Below are 17,465 nucleotides of genomic sequence, written 5' to 3' on the forward strand. Positions count from 1 at the left end.
GCTGATATATATTACGTCGCTGTGCTATACACTACGTGGGCTGTGCTATATACTACGTGGCTGTGCAATATACTATGTGGCTGTGCAATATACTACATCGCTGTGCAATATACTACGTGGCTGCTATATACTACGCGGCCGGCTGCGACCAATCAGCGATACTGCCGCGGGATTTAAACACCGCTTCGGTGATTAGTCGCATTCAGTTGATTAAACGCAGTCCGGCCGCGAATTGGTGTGGGATTTCAACCACGCTTTGCTGATTGGTCGCGCCCAGCTGGGCGCGACCAATCAGCGACAGGCACAGTCCGGCCGCGAATTGGCCCCTCCCTAGTCCCCTCCAGTCAGAGGCCACATAGCGTTTTAGCAGTCAGTTAAACGGACTGCGCTACACTGCGGCATAACGTGGTGTAACGCAGTCCATTAAGGCTGCTATTAACCCTGTGTGACCAACTTTTTACTATTGATGCTGCCTATGCAGCATCAATAGTAAAAACATAATGTTAAAAAATAATAATAATAAAAAAAAAAAATAATAAAAAAAAATCATTATATTCTCACCTTCAGGCATCCGCGGCAGCCTTTTCCGCTCCTCGCGACGCTCCGGTCCCAAGAATGCATTGCGGCAACGACCTGTGATGACGTAGCGGTTTCGCGAGATGATGACATAGCAGTCTCTCGAGACCGCACATCATCACGGGTTATTGCCGCAAGGCATTACTGGGAACGGAGCGTCGCGAGGAGCATCGCTAAAGGCCTGGGCTTGATCCGGGGGCCGCCGGAAGGCGAGTATAAAACTATTTTTTATTTTAATTCTTTTTTTAACAGGAATATGGTGCCCACATTGCTATAAACCATACTGCGTGGGCTGTGCTACATACTGCGTGGGCTGTGACACTCTTTCACCCGGGGCCCTCAAAAACCTGCAGCTGGCCCTGGCTTTACTGATTGGTTGCGGCTGGCCGCGAACAATCAGCGACAGGCGCAGTCCGCCGCGAATTGGCGCGGGATTTGAACCACGCTTCGCTAATTGGTCGCGCCTGGCCAGCCGAATCCTTTGCATTCATTGCATTATTCTGAAATCTTCATAAATAAACTACATACATATCCCAGAGTACCCGATGCGTTAGAATCAGGCCACCATCTAAATATAATAGAATATATATGGCAATGTAATATAATTGAATATATATCACAATGTAATATAATTGAATATATATCACAATGTAATATAATTGAATATATATCACAATGTAATATATAATTTATATCATAATATAATATAATATATATAGCCCTGCAACTCATCTCCACTACGAGATAGACTTTCTGTGTGTCGGTGGTTTGTGTGTGGTGCTTGAAATTCCTTAATTTGCTAAAGAAGCACTCCTCCTCCTCCTCCCATCAAAGTTTTTATCCTCTTAATATACTGCAGTCATCATATTATATTGCACTGTGTACTTACAATTGCTCATTTTGCCTTTCTACACAGTTAATTCTTTTTTTCCCATTAGATTTATGACATCACATGATTAAAAACGGACTAGCTGAATCCTTCTAAACTATAAACAGGAGGTCAATTTTCCCTGTATGAGTCATGAGTTACTGCAAAAGTCAATGGCAGGGGTGAGCAGCTAAAAGAAATGACTTGACTATTCTTTCACTAAAAAGACAGTCTATACTTTACAATACAAGTCAATGAGTAGGCTCACAGTATGCCCAGAAGACACCCAGGCTTCTTTTTTGACCTTTTTCCCTGCATTATTGCTTCAGAACACGATAGCAGTTTCTTCATTGTTGAATGGGAAAAATACAAAATAAAAAAAAAACACAAAAACGGAAAATGCAAAACAAAACAATGAAGCAAGTAAAAGTAAACAAACAAAAAGACACTTCAGGATTTTTTTTTTTTAAAAAAAAAAAAAGCAAATGCGTCCTGAACCACCTTCAAACTGGAAACCTCGGTGGGCTCTCCCAAGTTTTAAAGGATTTTGCTTTCCTATTTTTAGACTGGCAAATAAGCTACAGAAATCAGAAATTCATATAAAAAGATTAAAGGCAACTGTGAGGAGAGGTAGCTCACTAAGACTGATCAAATAAAAATATAGAAAAATAGTGATAAATTTAGTATAAGCAGTAAATTAAGTAACTGATACTTACACATCCTTGCAGGAAGTGAAGATGTCTTCCACAAGCTCCATGTCATTGAGGATGAGAGCAAGTCGCAGCGCCTCTGGATAGCGATCAAACTTCCGGAAAAGAGAGAGCGCAGAACGCAAGAGAGAGGAGTTCTCAGGTTCAGGGACGTAACTCACACAACTGAATGGAAGAGAAAGACATTGTTAACCGCATGTGTAGACAGTTTTGTTATAGGAGGCACAATGTCTGCCCTTTGCCGTTTTCCTCCAAACTGTAGGGGGAAGAAGTGTGTAAAGGAAATCTTTGAATGCACCCCAGCGATTTGCTTTGATGTCCAAGAAGCATGAAGACAGAGGTTCGGGCAATTGACAAGACTTTTGTGTTGCTAACTGACAAGGCTGAAATACCTCCTGACGCCCAATATCTGAGAAATGGTGTTTTTTGATTACTGATTTTTATTTTTCAAAGAACGTTGAAGTTCTTAACATGGCTGGCATTAGAGACCCACCTGGTGAGATAGAGGCAAACTTTAGCATATGCGTTATCATCAATGTACTTTTCCAACATGTCCATTTGCTCAATTTCCATGAGCAGGTCGCAGGCTTCATGCTCAGCATTGTGGGCCATATTGTATGGGACAATCTCCTTCACCAAAGTCAGCAGAGTATCCCGCTGGGATTTATCGGATTCCTCCACTTCTTGCCATTCTTTCGCAACTTCCCCAGCCAAATGCCTATCAGAAAGAAAGATCATTGTAAGAGCTGAAGTTCACCAGTGAAATATCCACTATTCTATGATCGCTTTCTCACCTTCCAGTAAGACAAATTCTAGGGAGTCAGTAACATGGAGGGAGGGTTTTCTGCTATGTATTACCCTTCTGTTCTGTGCAGAAACAACTCAAATCATACTGGATGGATTCCCACACGAGAACCCCTGAAAAGCAATACCACTTCTGAGGAACCTCTAAATGGGACTTAAAGGGGTTGTCTAGTCTCAGAAGAAAAGTTTGCAGAATCATGACTGCATGTATCCAATTTGCATAATTTCCTTCACAGGCCGACTAGCCTCACCAATCTTCTTTAGATAGAAGAGAATCGAGAGAAGCAGGGTGAATCTAGTCTGCATGTGACGGAAAGTATGCAGATCACACATGCCCTGCTTGGGGAACACAGAGGGATCATGACAGTGAGCACAAACTACACAGTCAAGATTCAGCACAGAGTGACTGCAGCGACTTTTGTTCTGATACTGGACAGCCCCTTCAAGAAGGCCCAGGGCTCCTGGTTGGGAAATACTCTCTCAATACGTACACGTCAGAACGACGGCAAGAAATAAGTGAAGAAAAAGCGGCAACCAAACCTACTTCTTATGAAATGTCCCCAACATATGGATTAAGAGGGACATACTGACACCATCAACATTTAAACAGATAGTTATATATTATTCTGTACATTCACTCACATGACCACCTCCCCCTGCTACATTCCCTACTACATAGGCGCCAATAAAGGCGACGACTTGAACCTTTTATCGGCCTGTGACGTACATTTTTGTCACAGGTCACGTGGGAGATGTATGGAGGTGGCGAGCCCACACCATACCAAGCAAATTCTGGGCGTGACTGGAGCTAGATCAAATCGCTACTGTTTAACCCCTTAATCCCATCTGACGTACTATCCCGTCGAGGTGGGGTGGGCCTTAATTCCCACCGACGGGATAGGCCGATCGCGGCCGGGTGTCAGCTGCCTATCGCAGCTGACATCCGGCACTATGTGCCAGGAGCGGTCACGGACCACCCCCGGCACATTAACCCCCGGCACACCGCGATCAAACATGATCGCAGTGTACCGGCGGTATAGGGAAGCATCGCGCAGGGAGGGGGCTCCCTGCGGGCTTCCCTGAGACCCCCGGAGCAACGCGATGTGATCGCGTTGCTCCGAGGGTCTCCTACCTTCTTCCTCCCTGCAGGTCCCGGATCCAAGATGGCCGCGGCATCCGGGTCCTGCAGGGAGAAAGGTGGCTTACCGAGTGTCTGCTCAGAGCAGACGCTTGGTAAGCCTGCAGCCCTGCACAGCAGATCGCAGATCTGACAGAGTGCTGTGCACACTATCAGATCATCGATCTGTAATGTCCCCCCCTGGGACAATGTAAAAAAAAAAATTTTCCACATGTGTAAAAAAAAAAAAAAATCCTAAATAAATAATAATAAAAAATATATATATTATTCCCATAAATACATTTCTTTATCTAAATTAAAAAAACAAAACAATAAAAGTACACATATTTAGTATTGCCGCGTCCGTAACGACCCAACCTATAAAACTGCCCCACTAGTTAACCCCTTCAGTAAACACCGTAAGAGAAAAAAAAAAAAAAACGAGGCAAAAAACAACGCTTTATTACCATACCGCCGAACAAAGAGAGGAATAACACGCGATCAAAAAGACTGATATAAATAATCATGGTACCGTTGAAAACGTCATCTTGTCCCGCAAAAAACGAGCCGCCAAATAGCATCATCAGCAAAAAAATAAAAAAGTTATAGTCCTGAGAATAAAGCGATACCAAAATAATAATTTTTTCTATAAAATAGTTTTTATCGTATAAAAGCGCCAAAACATAAAAAAATGATATAAATGAGGTATCGCTGTAATCGTACTGACCTGAAGAATAAAACTGCTTTATCAATTTTACCAAACGCGGAACGGTATAAACGCCTCTCCCAAAAGAAATTCATGAATAGCAGGTTTTTGGTCATTCTGCCTCACAAAAATCGGAATAAAAAGTGATCAAAAACGGTCACGTGTCCGAAAATGTTACCAATAAAAACGTCAACTCGTCCCGCAAAAAACAAGACCTCACATGACTCTGTGGAGCAAAATGTGGAAAAATTATAGGTCTCAAAATGTGGAGACGCAAAAACTTTTTTGCTATAAAAAGCGTCGCTGGTTTCACACTTGCGTTTTTGTCTGCAGCGTTTTTTGCACAAAAAAACACATGCGTTATTCCCTATATTTAACATTGAAAACGCATGCGTTTTTTTGTACGCGTTTGGTCGCGTTTTGAAACGCATGCGTTTTTTTTCTGCATGTGTTCATTTTCAGAAATACAGCCTGCAGTATTTTCTTGCGTTTTTAAGCACATGCGTTTGCGTTAAAAACGCATGCGTTTTTATCGAAAAAAAACCCAGAAAACACACTGAAAAGCCACCCACCACCATCAAGGTGATAAAGGGATCCAAACCCTAACCCTACCCCTAACCTCACCCCTAACCGTTTAATGAACATTTTCTGACAGTCATAGTGCCACGTATTTCAGTGCCACGTATTTCAGTGCCACGTATTTCAGTGCCACGTATTTCAGTGCCACGTATTTCAGTGCCACGTATTTCAGTGCCACGTATTTCAGTGCCACGTATTTCAGTGCCACGTATTTCAGTGCCACGTATTTCAGTGCCACGTATTTCAGTGCCACGTATTTCAGTGCCACGTATTTCAGTGCCACGTATTTCAGTCACGTTTAGGGTTAGGGGTAGGGTTAGGGCTAGGGTTGGAGGTAAAGTTAGGGTTAGGGTTGGGGCTAAAGTTAGGGTTGGGGCTAAAGTTAGGGTTAGGATTACATTTACGGTTTGGATTAGGGTTGGGATTAGAATTATGGGTGTGTCAGGGCTAGGGGTGTGGTTAGGGTTACCGTTGGGATTAGGGTTAGGGGTGTGTTTGGGTTAGGGTTTCAGGTAGAATTGGGAAGTTTCCACTGTCCAGGCACATCAGGGGCTCTCCAAACGGGACATGGCGTCCAATCTCAATTCCAGCCAATTCTGCGTTGAAAAAGTAAAACAGTGCTCCTTCCCTTCCGAGCTCTCCCGTGCGCCCAAAAAGGGGTTTACCCCAACATATGGGTTATCAGCGTACTCGGGACAAATTGAACAACAACTTCTGAGGTCCAAGTTCTCTTGTTATCCTTGGGAAAATAAAAATTTGGGGGGCTAAAAATCATTTTTGTGGGAAAAAAAAGATGTTTTATTTTCACGGCTCTGCGTTATAAACTATAGTGAAACACTTGGGGGTTCAAAGTTCTCACAACACATCTATATAAGTTCCTTGGGAGGTCTAGTTTCCAATATGGGGTCACTTGTGGGGGGTTTGTACTGTTTGGGTACATCAGGGGCTCTGCAAATGCAACGTGACGCCTGCAGACCAATCCATTTAAGGCTGCATTCCAAATGGCGCTCCTTCCCTTCCGAGCTCTGTCATGCGCCCAAACAGTGGTTCCCCCCCCACATATGGGGTATCAGCGTACTCAGGACAAATTGGACAACAACTTTTGGGGTCTAATTTATCCTGATACCCTTGTGAAAATACAAAACTGGGGGCTAAAAAATCATTTTTGTGAAAAAAAAAAAAAAAGAATTTTTATTTTCACGGCTTTGCGCTATACACTTTAGTGAAACACTTAGGGGTTCAAAGTTCTCAAAACACATCTAGATAAGTTCCTTGGGAAGTCTAGTTTCCAATATGGGGTCACTTGTGGGGGGTTTGTACTGTTTGGGTACATCAGGGGCTCTGCAAATGCAACGTGACGGCTGCTGACCAATCCATTTAAGTCTGCATTCCAAATGGCGCTCCTTCCCTTTCGAGCTCTGTAATGCGCCCAAAAAGTGGTTCCCCCCCACATATGGGGTATCAGCGTACTCAGGACAAATTGGAAAACAAATTTTGGGGTCCAATTTATTCTGTTACCCTTGTAAAAATACAAAGCTGGGGGCTAAAAAATCATTTTTGAGAAAAAAAAATAAAATTATTTTCACGGCTCTGCGTTATAATCTGTAGTGAAACACTTGGGGGTTCAAAGCTCTCAAAACACATCTAGATAAGTTCCTTAGGGGGTCTACTTTCCAAAATGGTGTCACTTGTGGGGGGTTTCAATGTTTAGGCACATCAGGGGCTCTCCAAACGCAACATGGCGTCCCATCTCAATTCCAGTCAATTTTGCATTGAAAAGTCAAATGGTGCTCCTTCCCTTCCAAGCTCTGCCATGCGCCCAAACAATGGTTTACACCCACATATGGGGTATCAGCGTACTCAGGAAAAATTGCACAACATTTTTTGGGGTCCAATTTCTTCTCTTACCCTTGGGAAAATAAAAAATTGGGGGCGAAAAGATCATTTTTGTGAAAAAATATGATTTTTTATTTTTACGGCTCTGCATTATAAACTTCTGTGAAGCACTTGGTGGGTCAAAGTGCTCACCACACATCTAGATAAGTTCCTTAGGGGGTCTACTTTCCAAAATGGTGTCACTTGTAGGGAGTTTCAATGTTTAGGCACATCAGGGGCTCTCCAAACGCAACATGGCGTCCCATCTCAATTCCAGTCAATTTTGCATTGAAAAGTCAAATGGCGCTCCTTTCCTTCCGAGCTCTGCCATGCGCCCAAACAGTGGTTTACCCCCACATATGGGGTATCAGCGTACTCAGGACAAATTGTACAACAACTTTGGGGGTCCATGTTCTCCTGTTACCCTTGGTAAAATAAAACAAATTGGAGCTGAAATAAATTTTGTGTGAAAAAAAGTTAAATGTTCATTTTTATTTAAACATTCCAAAAATTCCTGTGAAACACCTGAAGGGTTAATAAACTTCTTGAATGTGGTTTTGAGCACCTTGAGGGGTGCAGTATTTAGAATGGTGTCACACTTGGGTATTTTCTATCATATAGACCCCTCAAAATGACTTCAAATGAGATGTGGTCCCTAAAAAAAAATGGTGTTGTAAAAATGAGAAATTGCTGGTCAACTTTTAACCCTTATAACTCCGTCACAAAAAAAAATTTTGGTTCCAAAATTGTACTGATGTAAAGTAGACGTGTGGGAAATGTTACTTATTAAGTATTTTGTGTGACATATGTCTGTGATTTAAGGGCATAAATTCAAAGTTGGAAAATTGCGAAATTTTCAAACTTTTCGCCAAATTTCCATTTTTTTCACAAATAAACGCAAGTTATATCGAATAAATTTTACCACTAACATGAAGTACAATATGTCACGAGAAAACAATGTCAGAATCGCCAAGATCCGTCAAAGCGTTCCAGAGTTATAGCCTCATAAAGGGACAGTGGTCAGAATTGTAAAAATTGGCCCGGTCATTAACGTGCAAACCACCCTCGGGGCTTAAGGGGTTAACCATTTAGTCACCAGTTTATCAAGAACAGCGATAATTAAAGTGAGAGTTCACTAGTGCACACGCCAACCCCCATTTGTCTCACACAATTGCAGCGGGTTGCTGAAGGCCACCATGGCTGCCATCTTGGCGCTACTGTAAAGTTAAGCCACAGGCAGGAGAGCATCATTTTCACTATATACTGCACAACTGTAGAATAACCAATCAAACAATCTGAGGTTCAGGTCACAAGAGGGGAATTAAAACTACATTAAAAAAAAAAAAATCATGGTTCTTGAAAGAAAAGTATGAAGAAAAAAAAAAGAAAAAACTAAAAAGTCTACAGGATTTGAAAGGGTTGATCAAGTCAGTGAAGACAATTAATGAAACGGAGACTTTCTGACTTACCTTACATACTCGTGTCCCCATGATGCCAGTTCTTCCTGAGATCCCAGGAGTCGGTACTTGAGGCATTCCCTTTCACCACTCATAGTCATCGCAAGAACGGAAATTATATCAGCAGCAAAATGCTGAAGGGCAAAAAAAAAAAAAGAATCATTAACTAAATCACCACAGAATTTACTGTAAAAATTGCCATAAATCCATATTATGGAGGTTTATGTATTTACTCCAAATATCCTGAACCAGCACAACATCTATTAATCACAAATATGAACATTCAGATAAGGTGGTCCTGGAACATAAGGGTGCTGTACATATGCTCATTTAGGAAATACAGACATCACAGACCCCCTTGTGAGCCAGAGTGGAGAGACGCTTTGTTACTCATCATTTTACATTCCCCCATTATCCTCAGCTTCCCTTAGCCCCATGTCCTACTCCCATTTTCGAGAGCCGCCTAGTGCAGCCAGACACAGACTTCTCTTTTCATTGTAATTTAGCAGGCCAATTATTATGCCGTACACCACACAACTACCTTATACTATGGGGCCGACTCAAAAGGTTGACATAGCGCACATTGTGCTACACCCGTCTTGCAGGAGAACAAAGCATCAATTTCATTAAAGGGGTTGTCCAGGCTTGGGGCTAAAGTCTGCAGTCACTATGTGAATTCTCACAGCGCACACAAAGAATGCTGTCAGGAATCTCCAATGGCGGTGTCGGCATCGGGGGATCATGTGACAGTACGCAATATGCATATTTCCGCCCATATGTGTCTGGCCTTGGTAAATTCACTTGTTATTGAACCAGGCCGCAGATATCCCTCATGTGACAAAATCTATGAAAATTTCAGAAGTTCCAACATTTTTTCACCACTCAAATATCTGGCGACTTTTCAATGGTTTTATGCACTTTTCTGGTGTTTTCTGGCTTTTACATCCTCTCCTTCCTGACATTCCCTCTTATATACGAGACACCAAACATTTCTTAAAAACACTGAGAGGTTTTAATTGGCAGGAGGGGTTTTGCCTTACATCTATAGATGTAGAAAGCCTCTACACGCGCATCCCTCAACAACAGGGTGTAGAGGCAGTAAGAAACGTCCTTTCTTCTACCCCCACGGACGAAAAAACGGTAGCGTTCATATGTGATGGCCTGCGGTTTGTCCTCACGCACAACGCTTTCAAATTTGATTCCTCATGGTTTCTTCAAACCGAAGGTACAGCAATGGGTACGCCCGTAGCTTGTACCTTCGCCAATCTGTACCTAGCGGTCTTTGAAAAGCGTTACGTATATACAGAGGACAACCCTTTGTTAAAACACATAAAACTTTACATAAGATTTGTGGATGACATCCTCATTGTATGGGATGGAGACCAATTGGCCTTTCAATCATTTGTAATGCACCTAGAGTCGACGAACGATATGAACATGAAATTTACATCAGTATTTGGGGGTTCTAGTTTAGAATTTCTAGACGTTAAAGTTTGGATTAACGAAGGCACCATCCAAACGGAGATATTTCGAAAACCTTCAGCAACAAACTCTCTCTTACATTTTAAAAGTGCGCATCCCCATTACACCAAGACATCACTCCCTTATAGCCAGTTTCTCAGGGTGAAAAGAGTCAATAGCAGTCAGGAAGGTTTTACATGTCAGTCACGCGAATTATATAACAGATTTAGAGCCAGAGGTTATCCTCCCCCCGTTTTAGACCAGGCTTTGGCGAGAACAGAAGGAGCTAATACTGGGGCAAACAGGGAAAGGAAACAAGACACTGCACCAGAAGCCAAATCTAGAAAATTTGTTTTCAGCTTTAAATATGGCCCTATGGACAAATGTATCAGAACGGCTATACGCAAGCACTGGCATATCCTAGAAAGTGATCCGGTATTAAATGATCCGGTAAATGCAGGTCCTCTGTTTGCCTGTCGTCGGGGCACAAACTTAAAAGATATTCTGGTGCACAATAGGGTTAAAACTAATCGCGAAAATTGGCTATCCCAGGGGATTCCACAGGGCAATATAAAGTGTGGCCATTGTAATTTCTGCAAATATCATCTTACAGGTAAAATTCTACAAATTGGCCCCATACGCAAAGTAGTGAAAGATTTCATTTCTTGCAGGACCACATATGTGGTATACGTATTGTTTTGCCCTTGTGGTCTCTATTACATAGGGAAAACCATTCGCCCCTTATTTGTCCGATTCAGGGAACACTTTAGATCTATTAGTACCGGTAAAGGAGTCCCAAGACTCATTAACCATATACGTTCTGTTCATGACGGTGACGCGACTTGCATGCGATTTGCGGGAATAGAAAAAATCGAGTTACCGGAACAGGGAGGAGACCACAATAGACTATTGCTAAGAAGTGAAGGAAGGTGGATATTAAGGGTTAATGCTACGGGTCCCTTGGGGCTCAATGAGAGAACCGACATGTCTGTCTTTTTATAATCATTTATGGTGTGTTCTGTATTCACTAAGGATTCAATCTCAGTGTTGCTCTATTTAAGTTGTTTTTAATTGTTTTTATCCATTAGTAGGAGTATGGTTAGTGGTGATGACTCCAGCTGGGTTTGCACTCCCAGAGCGGAAGTGTATAAGTAAAGGTATCACCCACCTGCAGTCACCATCGGACCTGTTGAAGCGCAGGAGCGCAAAACAGCTGTCGTCCCTCCACTGCATCTCCCTGCCATGCTCTGTTTTTTATCGTAAGCCACTTTAATAAAGACCGGACTTGAACACACGGATGGTGAGTGCTCGCTCTTTTCTTTTATGGATTCATGTGGATTAGCTTTTTTTCTGTATGAGCACCCTTGGTCCGTAGTGGTAGTGAAACGTTCCTAAGCCGAAGGGAGGTGAAACAGGAAGCTCAGGCTGAACAGTGCGCACGTCTTTTGTTTTACTGAGTTTATTTTCTGGTGTAAAAGCTTGATGCATCGGCCCCTTTGTCTTACAGGGAGCGAGACATGATACAATCATTTTCAATCTGTTTTGGCCATGAAACACGACAACTTCCAGAAGAGGATGGGCTGAGGAGAGTGACTGCAGTTTGGGCAAGGCTTAGTAGGAAGAAAAAAAAACAAGAAAAGAAGCTACTCACAGCCTAATACAAGGGACTACGTAACAAAAAAAAAAAAATTACCTTATTTTCTCCAGGTGTCATACTCTCATAAATCTCCTTAAGTTTTCCATAGTGAGGTCTTAAGAACTTCAGAGGTTTGGGAACAGAGGTCATGGAAGTGGTGGACGAGCGGATCTGCCTACGGAGTTCCTCCAGAGCCGGTTTGTACAGGGAGCTGTCCTTCTCCTAGAGAAAAAAAAAATTTCCAGTATGAAAAATGAGAGTAGCCACATAATAGATTTACCTCGACATGTACAGAGTCCAATAGGAAGGAAACTGCAGGAGATATATCATCTAGTGACATCTACCAAGACATGTTCCTCATTAGGAAGCAAAACCAGCAGGATACTGACCCCCAATCTCTCCACAAGCATTTCAAGTTCATCTTGTAGTTGCTTGTCTTCTTCAGACTGTGAAAACAAGAAGTAAATGAAGTGAGAAAGCCGTATTATTATTGTACTTCTGTGCAGACTACTGATGAGCGAATGTGCTTGGATAAGGTGTTATCTGAGCATGCTCAGGTGCTAGTGCCTTCAGCGTGCTCGAAGAATATGTTCAAGTCCCTGCAGCTGCATGTCTCGTGGCTGTTAGGCTAGGATCACATTGCGTTATGTGACCGCGTTTAACGGACTATGTTACACCGCGGCATAACGCGGTGTTAACGTAGTCCGTTAACGCCGCCATAGCCTGTAATGGTGAGCGCGTCGCTAGCGCCTGCCCACATTGGGCGTGCGCTAGCGATGTCGCGTCATTTGAGTGACGGACCTCGGACGCTGCTTGCAGCGTCCGCGGCGCGCCCGAGGTCCGTTCCTCGCTAGTGCAGATCGGGGATCTGCGCTAGCGGGGACACCGAACGCGGACCCTAGGGAAGCATTGCGTTAGCGCAACCCGCTAGCGCTATGCGCTAAACGGATTGCCCTAACGCAATGTGAACCTAGCCTTAGACAGCCACAACACATGCAGGGATTGGCTGTTTGGTAGACAATTCCTTCATATATTATATAATATGAACATATTATTCAAGCACACTGAACACACTCAGAACCTGAGCATGCCCCAGTAACACCTCATCTGAGCATGTTTGCTCATCACTAGTGCAGACTCTTCTGCTGGAAACATCCCACAAAATAGGAAGAAACTATGGAAATGAAAAAAAAAACAACTCGCTTTGGGAGCCGTATTTAACAATGACTTGCAGCTGGCGCGGTTTTCAAGTAAAGTCAGCACAAATGGCGTCCGTATATCTAAGGGCGACATACAGGACACTACTGAATAACTGGGGTGGCAGCTGAGTACATTACTTGTTTATATGATATCTGTCAGTGCAGTATATACAGTGTATCTTTCTAAGTGCTATACAAGCTCAAATCAGCTAGCAATGGTCGCACTGAAGCTGCCGCACAAGACAACTGACCGCCCAGACGGCACATGAATTTATACTTGGTGCCATTTACAGAGTTGATTACTTTTTTTTCTAAAGGCTCCTGCAATTCACCCTGGCATGTTGGATATCAGCTTCTAGTCCAACTCCAACCCATAAATGCTTGAAGTCGAACAATTTCTGTGTTTTGTTTGTCCACCTGCTTTTTGAAGATTGATCACAGCTCCTTAATGGGATTGAGATCTTGCGGGTTCCCCGACCATGGACCCAAAACGTCAATATTTTGTTCACTGAGCCACTTAGGCTATGTTCCCACGTCCAGTATTTATCAGTTAGAACAGATCCAGCAGAAATCCGTTGACAAAAATGTTGTGCAGATACAACTTTTTTTTGTCCACCTAAAAAAAAAAAAAACGATTTCAACTGGATTACCGGTAGTTTTTTTTTGTTTTGTTTTACACTGAAGCCTAAGAAATCGGATTAGTTAAATAACCATTCGTGTTTCTCGCATTTGAAAAGGATCAGCTTTTCTTTTTTTTTTTTTTTACTGGAGGCGGAAAAATAAATATTTATTGGAAACTGATCCAGTAAGTAAAAAACCAGATCCGTTCTAACTGATGATTACTGGACATGTGAACATAGCTTTACTTATTATTTTGGCCTTGTGACATCGGGCTCCATCATGCAGTAAATATAGTTCATGGCCAAATTTCTCCCAGATAAGTGGGGGAAGTTCCTTTTGGAGGATGTTTCTTTATTCATGGCAGTGTTCTTAGGTAAATTTGTGAGAGTACCCACTCCCATGGATGAAAGGAAACCGCACACATGAATGGTCTCAGGATGCTTTACTGTTGGCATGACACAGGACTCATGGTAAAGCTCCCCTCATCTTCACCAATCATTCAGCCATGGCTTCATCCAGAAAATAACTTTGCAGGGATTAGTCTGGAGATTACTGTGTAAAAGTCATTTTCTCTTATGGAGGCCTCTTCAGAATGTTTGGGACATATGGAAGAATCTGCCTTCCCAGTCGCCGTGTACACAACACTGCTGTGTATTCATTAATATGAAGCACTTACAGTGCTTCCTCCTCCAGGCCACGATGTCATGTGATCACTGAGTGTAGGAAGGGAGTGTGAGCTGCTGGGTCCTATCAGAACCTGTCAGCTCTGCTATGTAAGCATCAGGGTGAATTTCCCATATAAATATGGCTAATACATCAACCCCAGTTACAGGGAAAAAAATCAGCAATAAAAATAATCTATGTCGAATTACCCCCAAAGATCATTTAAGACTTTATGTGGGTGAACATTATGGGAAATAAATTAAAAATAAAGAGCAGGAAAATAAGTAAAAAGATACTGCCAATCCCTCCTTTGTAAAAAAAAAATAAAATAATAAAACCTCAGATATTTCAAAACAATTGCTAAGGAAAGAGGGACAAATGTAAAATGTATTTGAGTGGTTCTTTTAAGCTATAAAAAATATAATGTATATCAGAAACAGACATGTATTTCCTTTATTTATTATACATTGATTTGCATCAGTTTTATAGTGGATCAGTTGTGGGTTTAGTTTTTCATAACATGCAACAAAAAAAAGTAGCAAAGTACAAAATCGAGGTGTGAAACTCGCCTCCAGCTCCGCTACCATCCCCATCCAAGGCAGGCACATGGGGGGTCTCCTGGGCCGTTCACATGGGGGGACACACAACGAGCACAGGATAACGCCATCCCCATCCCAGGCAGGCACATGGGGGGACACATAACGAGCACAGGATAATGCCATCCCCATCCAAGGCAGGCACATGGGGGGACACACAACGAGCACAGGATAATGCCATCCCCATCCAAGGCAGGCACATGGGGGGGACACACAACGAGCACAGGATAATGCCATCCCCATCCAAGGCAGGCACATGGGGGGACAAACAACGAGCACAGGATAATGCCATCCCCATCCAAGACAGGCACATGGGGGGGACACACAACGAGCACAGGATAATGCCATCCCCATCCAAGGCAGGCACATGGGGGGGACAAACAACGAGCACAGGATAATGCCATCCCCATCCAAGGCAGGCACATGGGGGGGACACACAACGAGCACAGGATAATGCCATCCCCATCCAAGGCAGGCACATGGGGGGACAAACAACGAGCACAGGATAATGCCATCCCCATCCAAGGCAGGCACATGGGGGGGACACACAACGAGCACAGGATAATGCCATCCCCATCCAAGGCAGGCACATGGGGGGGACAAACAACGAGCACAGGATAATGCCATCCCCATCCAAGGCAGGCACATGGGGGGGGACACACAACGAGCACAGGATAATGCCATCCCCATCCAAGGCAGGCACATGGGGGGGACACACAACGAGCACACACAACGAGCACAGGATAATGCCATCCCCATCCAAGGCAGGCACATGGGGGGACAAACAACGAGCACAGGATAATGCCATCCCCATCCAAGACAGGCACATGGGGGGGGACACACAACGAGCACAGGATAATGCCATCCCCATCCAAGACAGGCACATGGGGGGGACAAACAACGAGCACAGGATAATGCCATCCCCATCCAAGGCAGGCACATGGGGGGGACACACAACGAGCACAGGATAATGCCATCCCCATCCAAGGCAGGCACATGGGGGGGACAAACAACGAGCACAGGATAATGCCATCCCCATCCAAGGCAGGCACATGGGGGGGACAAACAACGAGCACAGGATAATGCCATCCCCATCCAAGGCAGGCACATGGGGGGGACACACAACGAGCACAGGATAATGCCATCCCCATCCAAGGCAGGCACATGGGGGGACAAACAACGAGCACAGGATAATGCCATCCCCATCCAAGGCAGGCACATGGGGGGTCACAAAGAGCACAGGATAATGCCATCCCCATCCAAGGCAGGCACATGGGGGGGTCACAAAGAGCACAGGATAATGCCATCCCCATCCAAGGCAGGCACATGGGGGGACACACAACGAGCACAGGATAATGCCATCCCCATCCAAGGCAGGCACATGGGGGGGGTCTCCTGGGCCATTCACATGGGGGGGTCTCCTGGGCCATTCACATGGGGGGACACATAACGAGCACAGGATAATGACAGCGCTGCTGAAGAGGGTCCTGGATAGGCCAAACTCTGAATAAAACCAACCCCCCACAGAGCACTGGGGGTATAAGAGGGGCGCAGTGTGGGGGGTCCGCACTAGGACATGGAGGAGGAAGGCTGCCATCACACTCCTGCATGTAGGACTCCGGCTTACACCTGGCTTTAGAGCAGATGCTGGGGCCACAGAGCCTGCACTACGTATAGGCACCATGCACACACTGCAGCCTCCCGTGGGAACCTGCCATGTCCGGCCCGGGTGACTCAGCTCTCCCCGGTGTAGGCCGCTGACTCTCCCACACCGTGACGCAGCGCGTCCGCTCGTTCTCTCACCAGCTCCTGCTCCTCCTTCTTGTCCTTCCCAGGGTCGCGCTGCTCGCCGGCGGCCTCCTTGCCCTTCCCGCTCGGGGTTGTCTGTTGACTCCGGCTCTGTTCCTCCATGTCCGCCGATGAGTCTCAGTTCAGAAGCACATAGACCGGCTGATGGACGCATGCGCGCACAGTACGTAACTAGACGTCAGACGTTCACGCAGGGAGAAGCGCTGCGACCTGGGGAGCTCCATTGTCCGAGTGTGGAGCATGCGCTGTCAGTCACGTGAGTCCCGCCATATTGGTACTCCCCTGTACAGTTCCGTTTCCTCCATGTTGGTACTCCTCCAGTTGTGTGGCTATAGTGGCGTTATTTCCGTCCCCTGTGTGTTGGGCCGGTTATTGTGCAGTGGAGGCAGACACTGCTGCACACTCACCATTGCCTTTGCGCCTGGGTTTTGTTTTCACCCAATTCATTATTCTATTTGTGTGTGTTTTTTTCTATTTTATATGTGTTTGCTGCTGTTTTTGTTTTGTTTCCCACCTTGTAGGTGCTGTTTAGCAATTCAGAATCTTTTCACCTGATTCAACTGTAACTTTTTATTCTTGGTACCACTTCACCCTTGTCCAGGTGTATTTTTGAGTCCGTTAGTATTTGGATCCAAATTTTACGCCACTTTGCAAAAACGTGCGACTTTTGGCACCACATGAGTCACAAAAACAGTTCAGTAAAAAAAATTCGGACTTTGCACCAAATTCATGAACCGTCATTTTGAAGAATTTGGCTCTTAAAACCTTAACTAATAATAAGCTTCCAT

The 17,465-nt window shown here is 44.3% G+C and overlaps 1 protein-coding gene across 1 annotated transcript in view; it reads right to left on the reverse strand.

The window, feature by feature from the left end:
- Positions 1-17,082, reverse strand: part of PSMD2 (proteasome 26S subunit ubiquitin receptor, non-ATPase 2) — a 39,524-nt gene extending 22,442 nt beyond the window's left edge. Inside the window, exons 1-6 of the mRNA XM_077290115.1 lie at positions 16,672-17,082; positions 12,179-12,235; positions 11,847-12,011; positions 8,705-8,826; positions 2,648-2,872; positions 2,161-2,319 (exon numbers count right to left, since the gene is read on the reverse strand). Of these exons, the coding sequence (XP_077146230.1) occupies positions 2,161-2,319; positions 2,648-2,872; positions 8,705-8,826; positions 11,847-12,011; positions 12,179-12,235; positions 16,672-16,779 (836 nt within the window). The 5' untranslated portion in view covers positions 16,780-17,082. The remainder of the gene's footprint in view (positions 1-2,160; positions 2,320-2,647; positions 2,873-8,704; positions 8,827-11,846; positions 12,012-12,178; positions 12,236-16,671) is intronic.
- Between the last annotated feature and the right edge of the window lie 383 nt (positions 17,083-17,465).

Source organism: Ranitomeya variabilis, chromosome 2 (genome assembly GCF_051348905.1).
Source record: "Ranitomeya variabilis isolate aRanVar5 chromosome 2, aRanVar5.hap1, whole genome shotgun sequence".
Taxonomy (NCBI): domain Eukaryota; kingdom Metazoa; phylum Chordata; class Amphibia; order Anura; family Dendrobatidae; genus Ranitomeya; species Ranitomeya variabilis.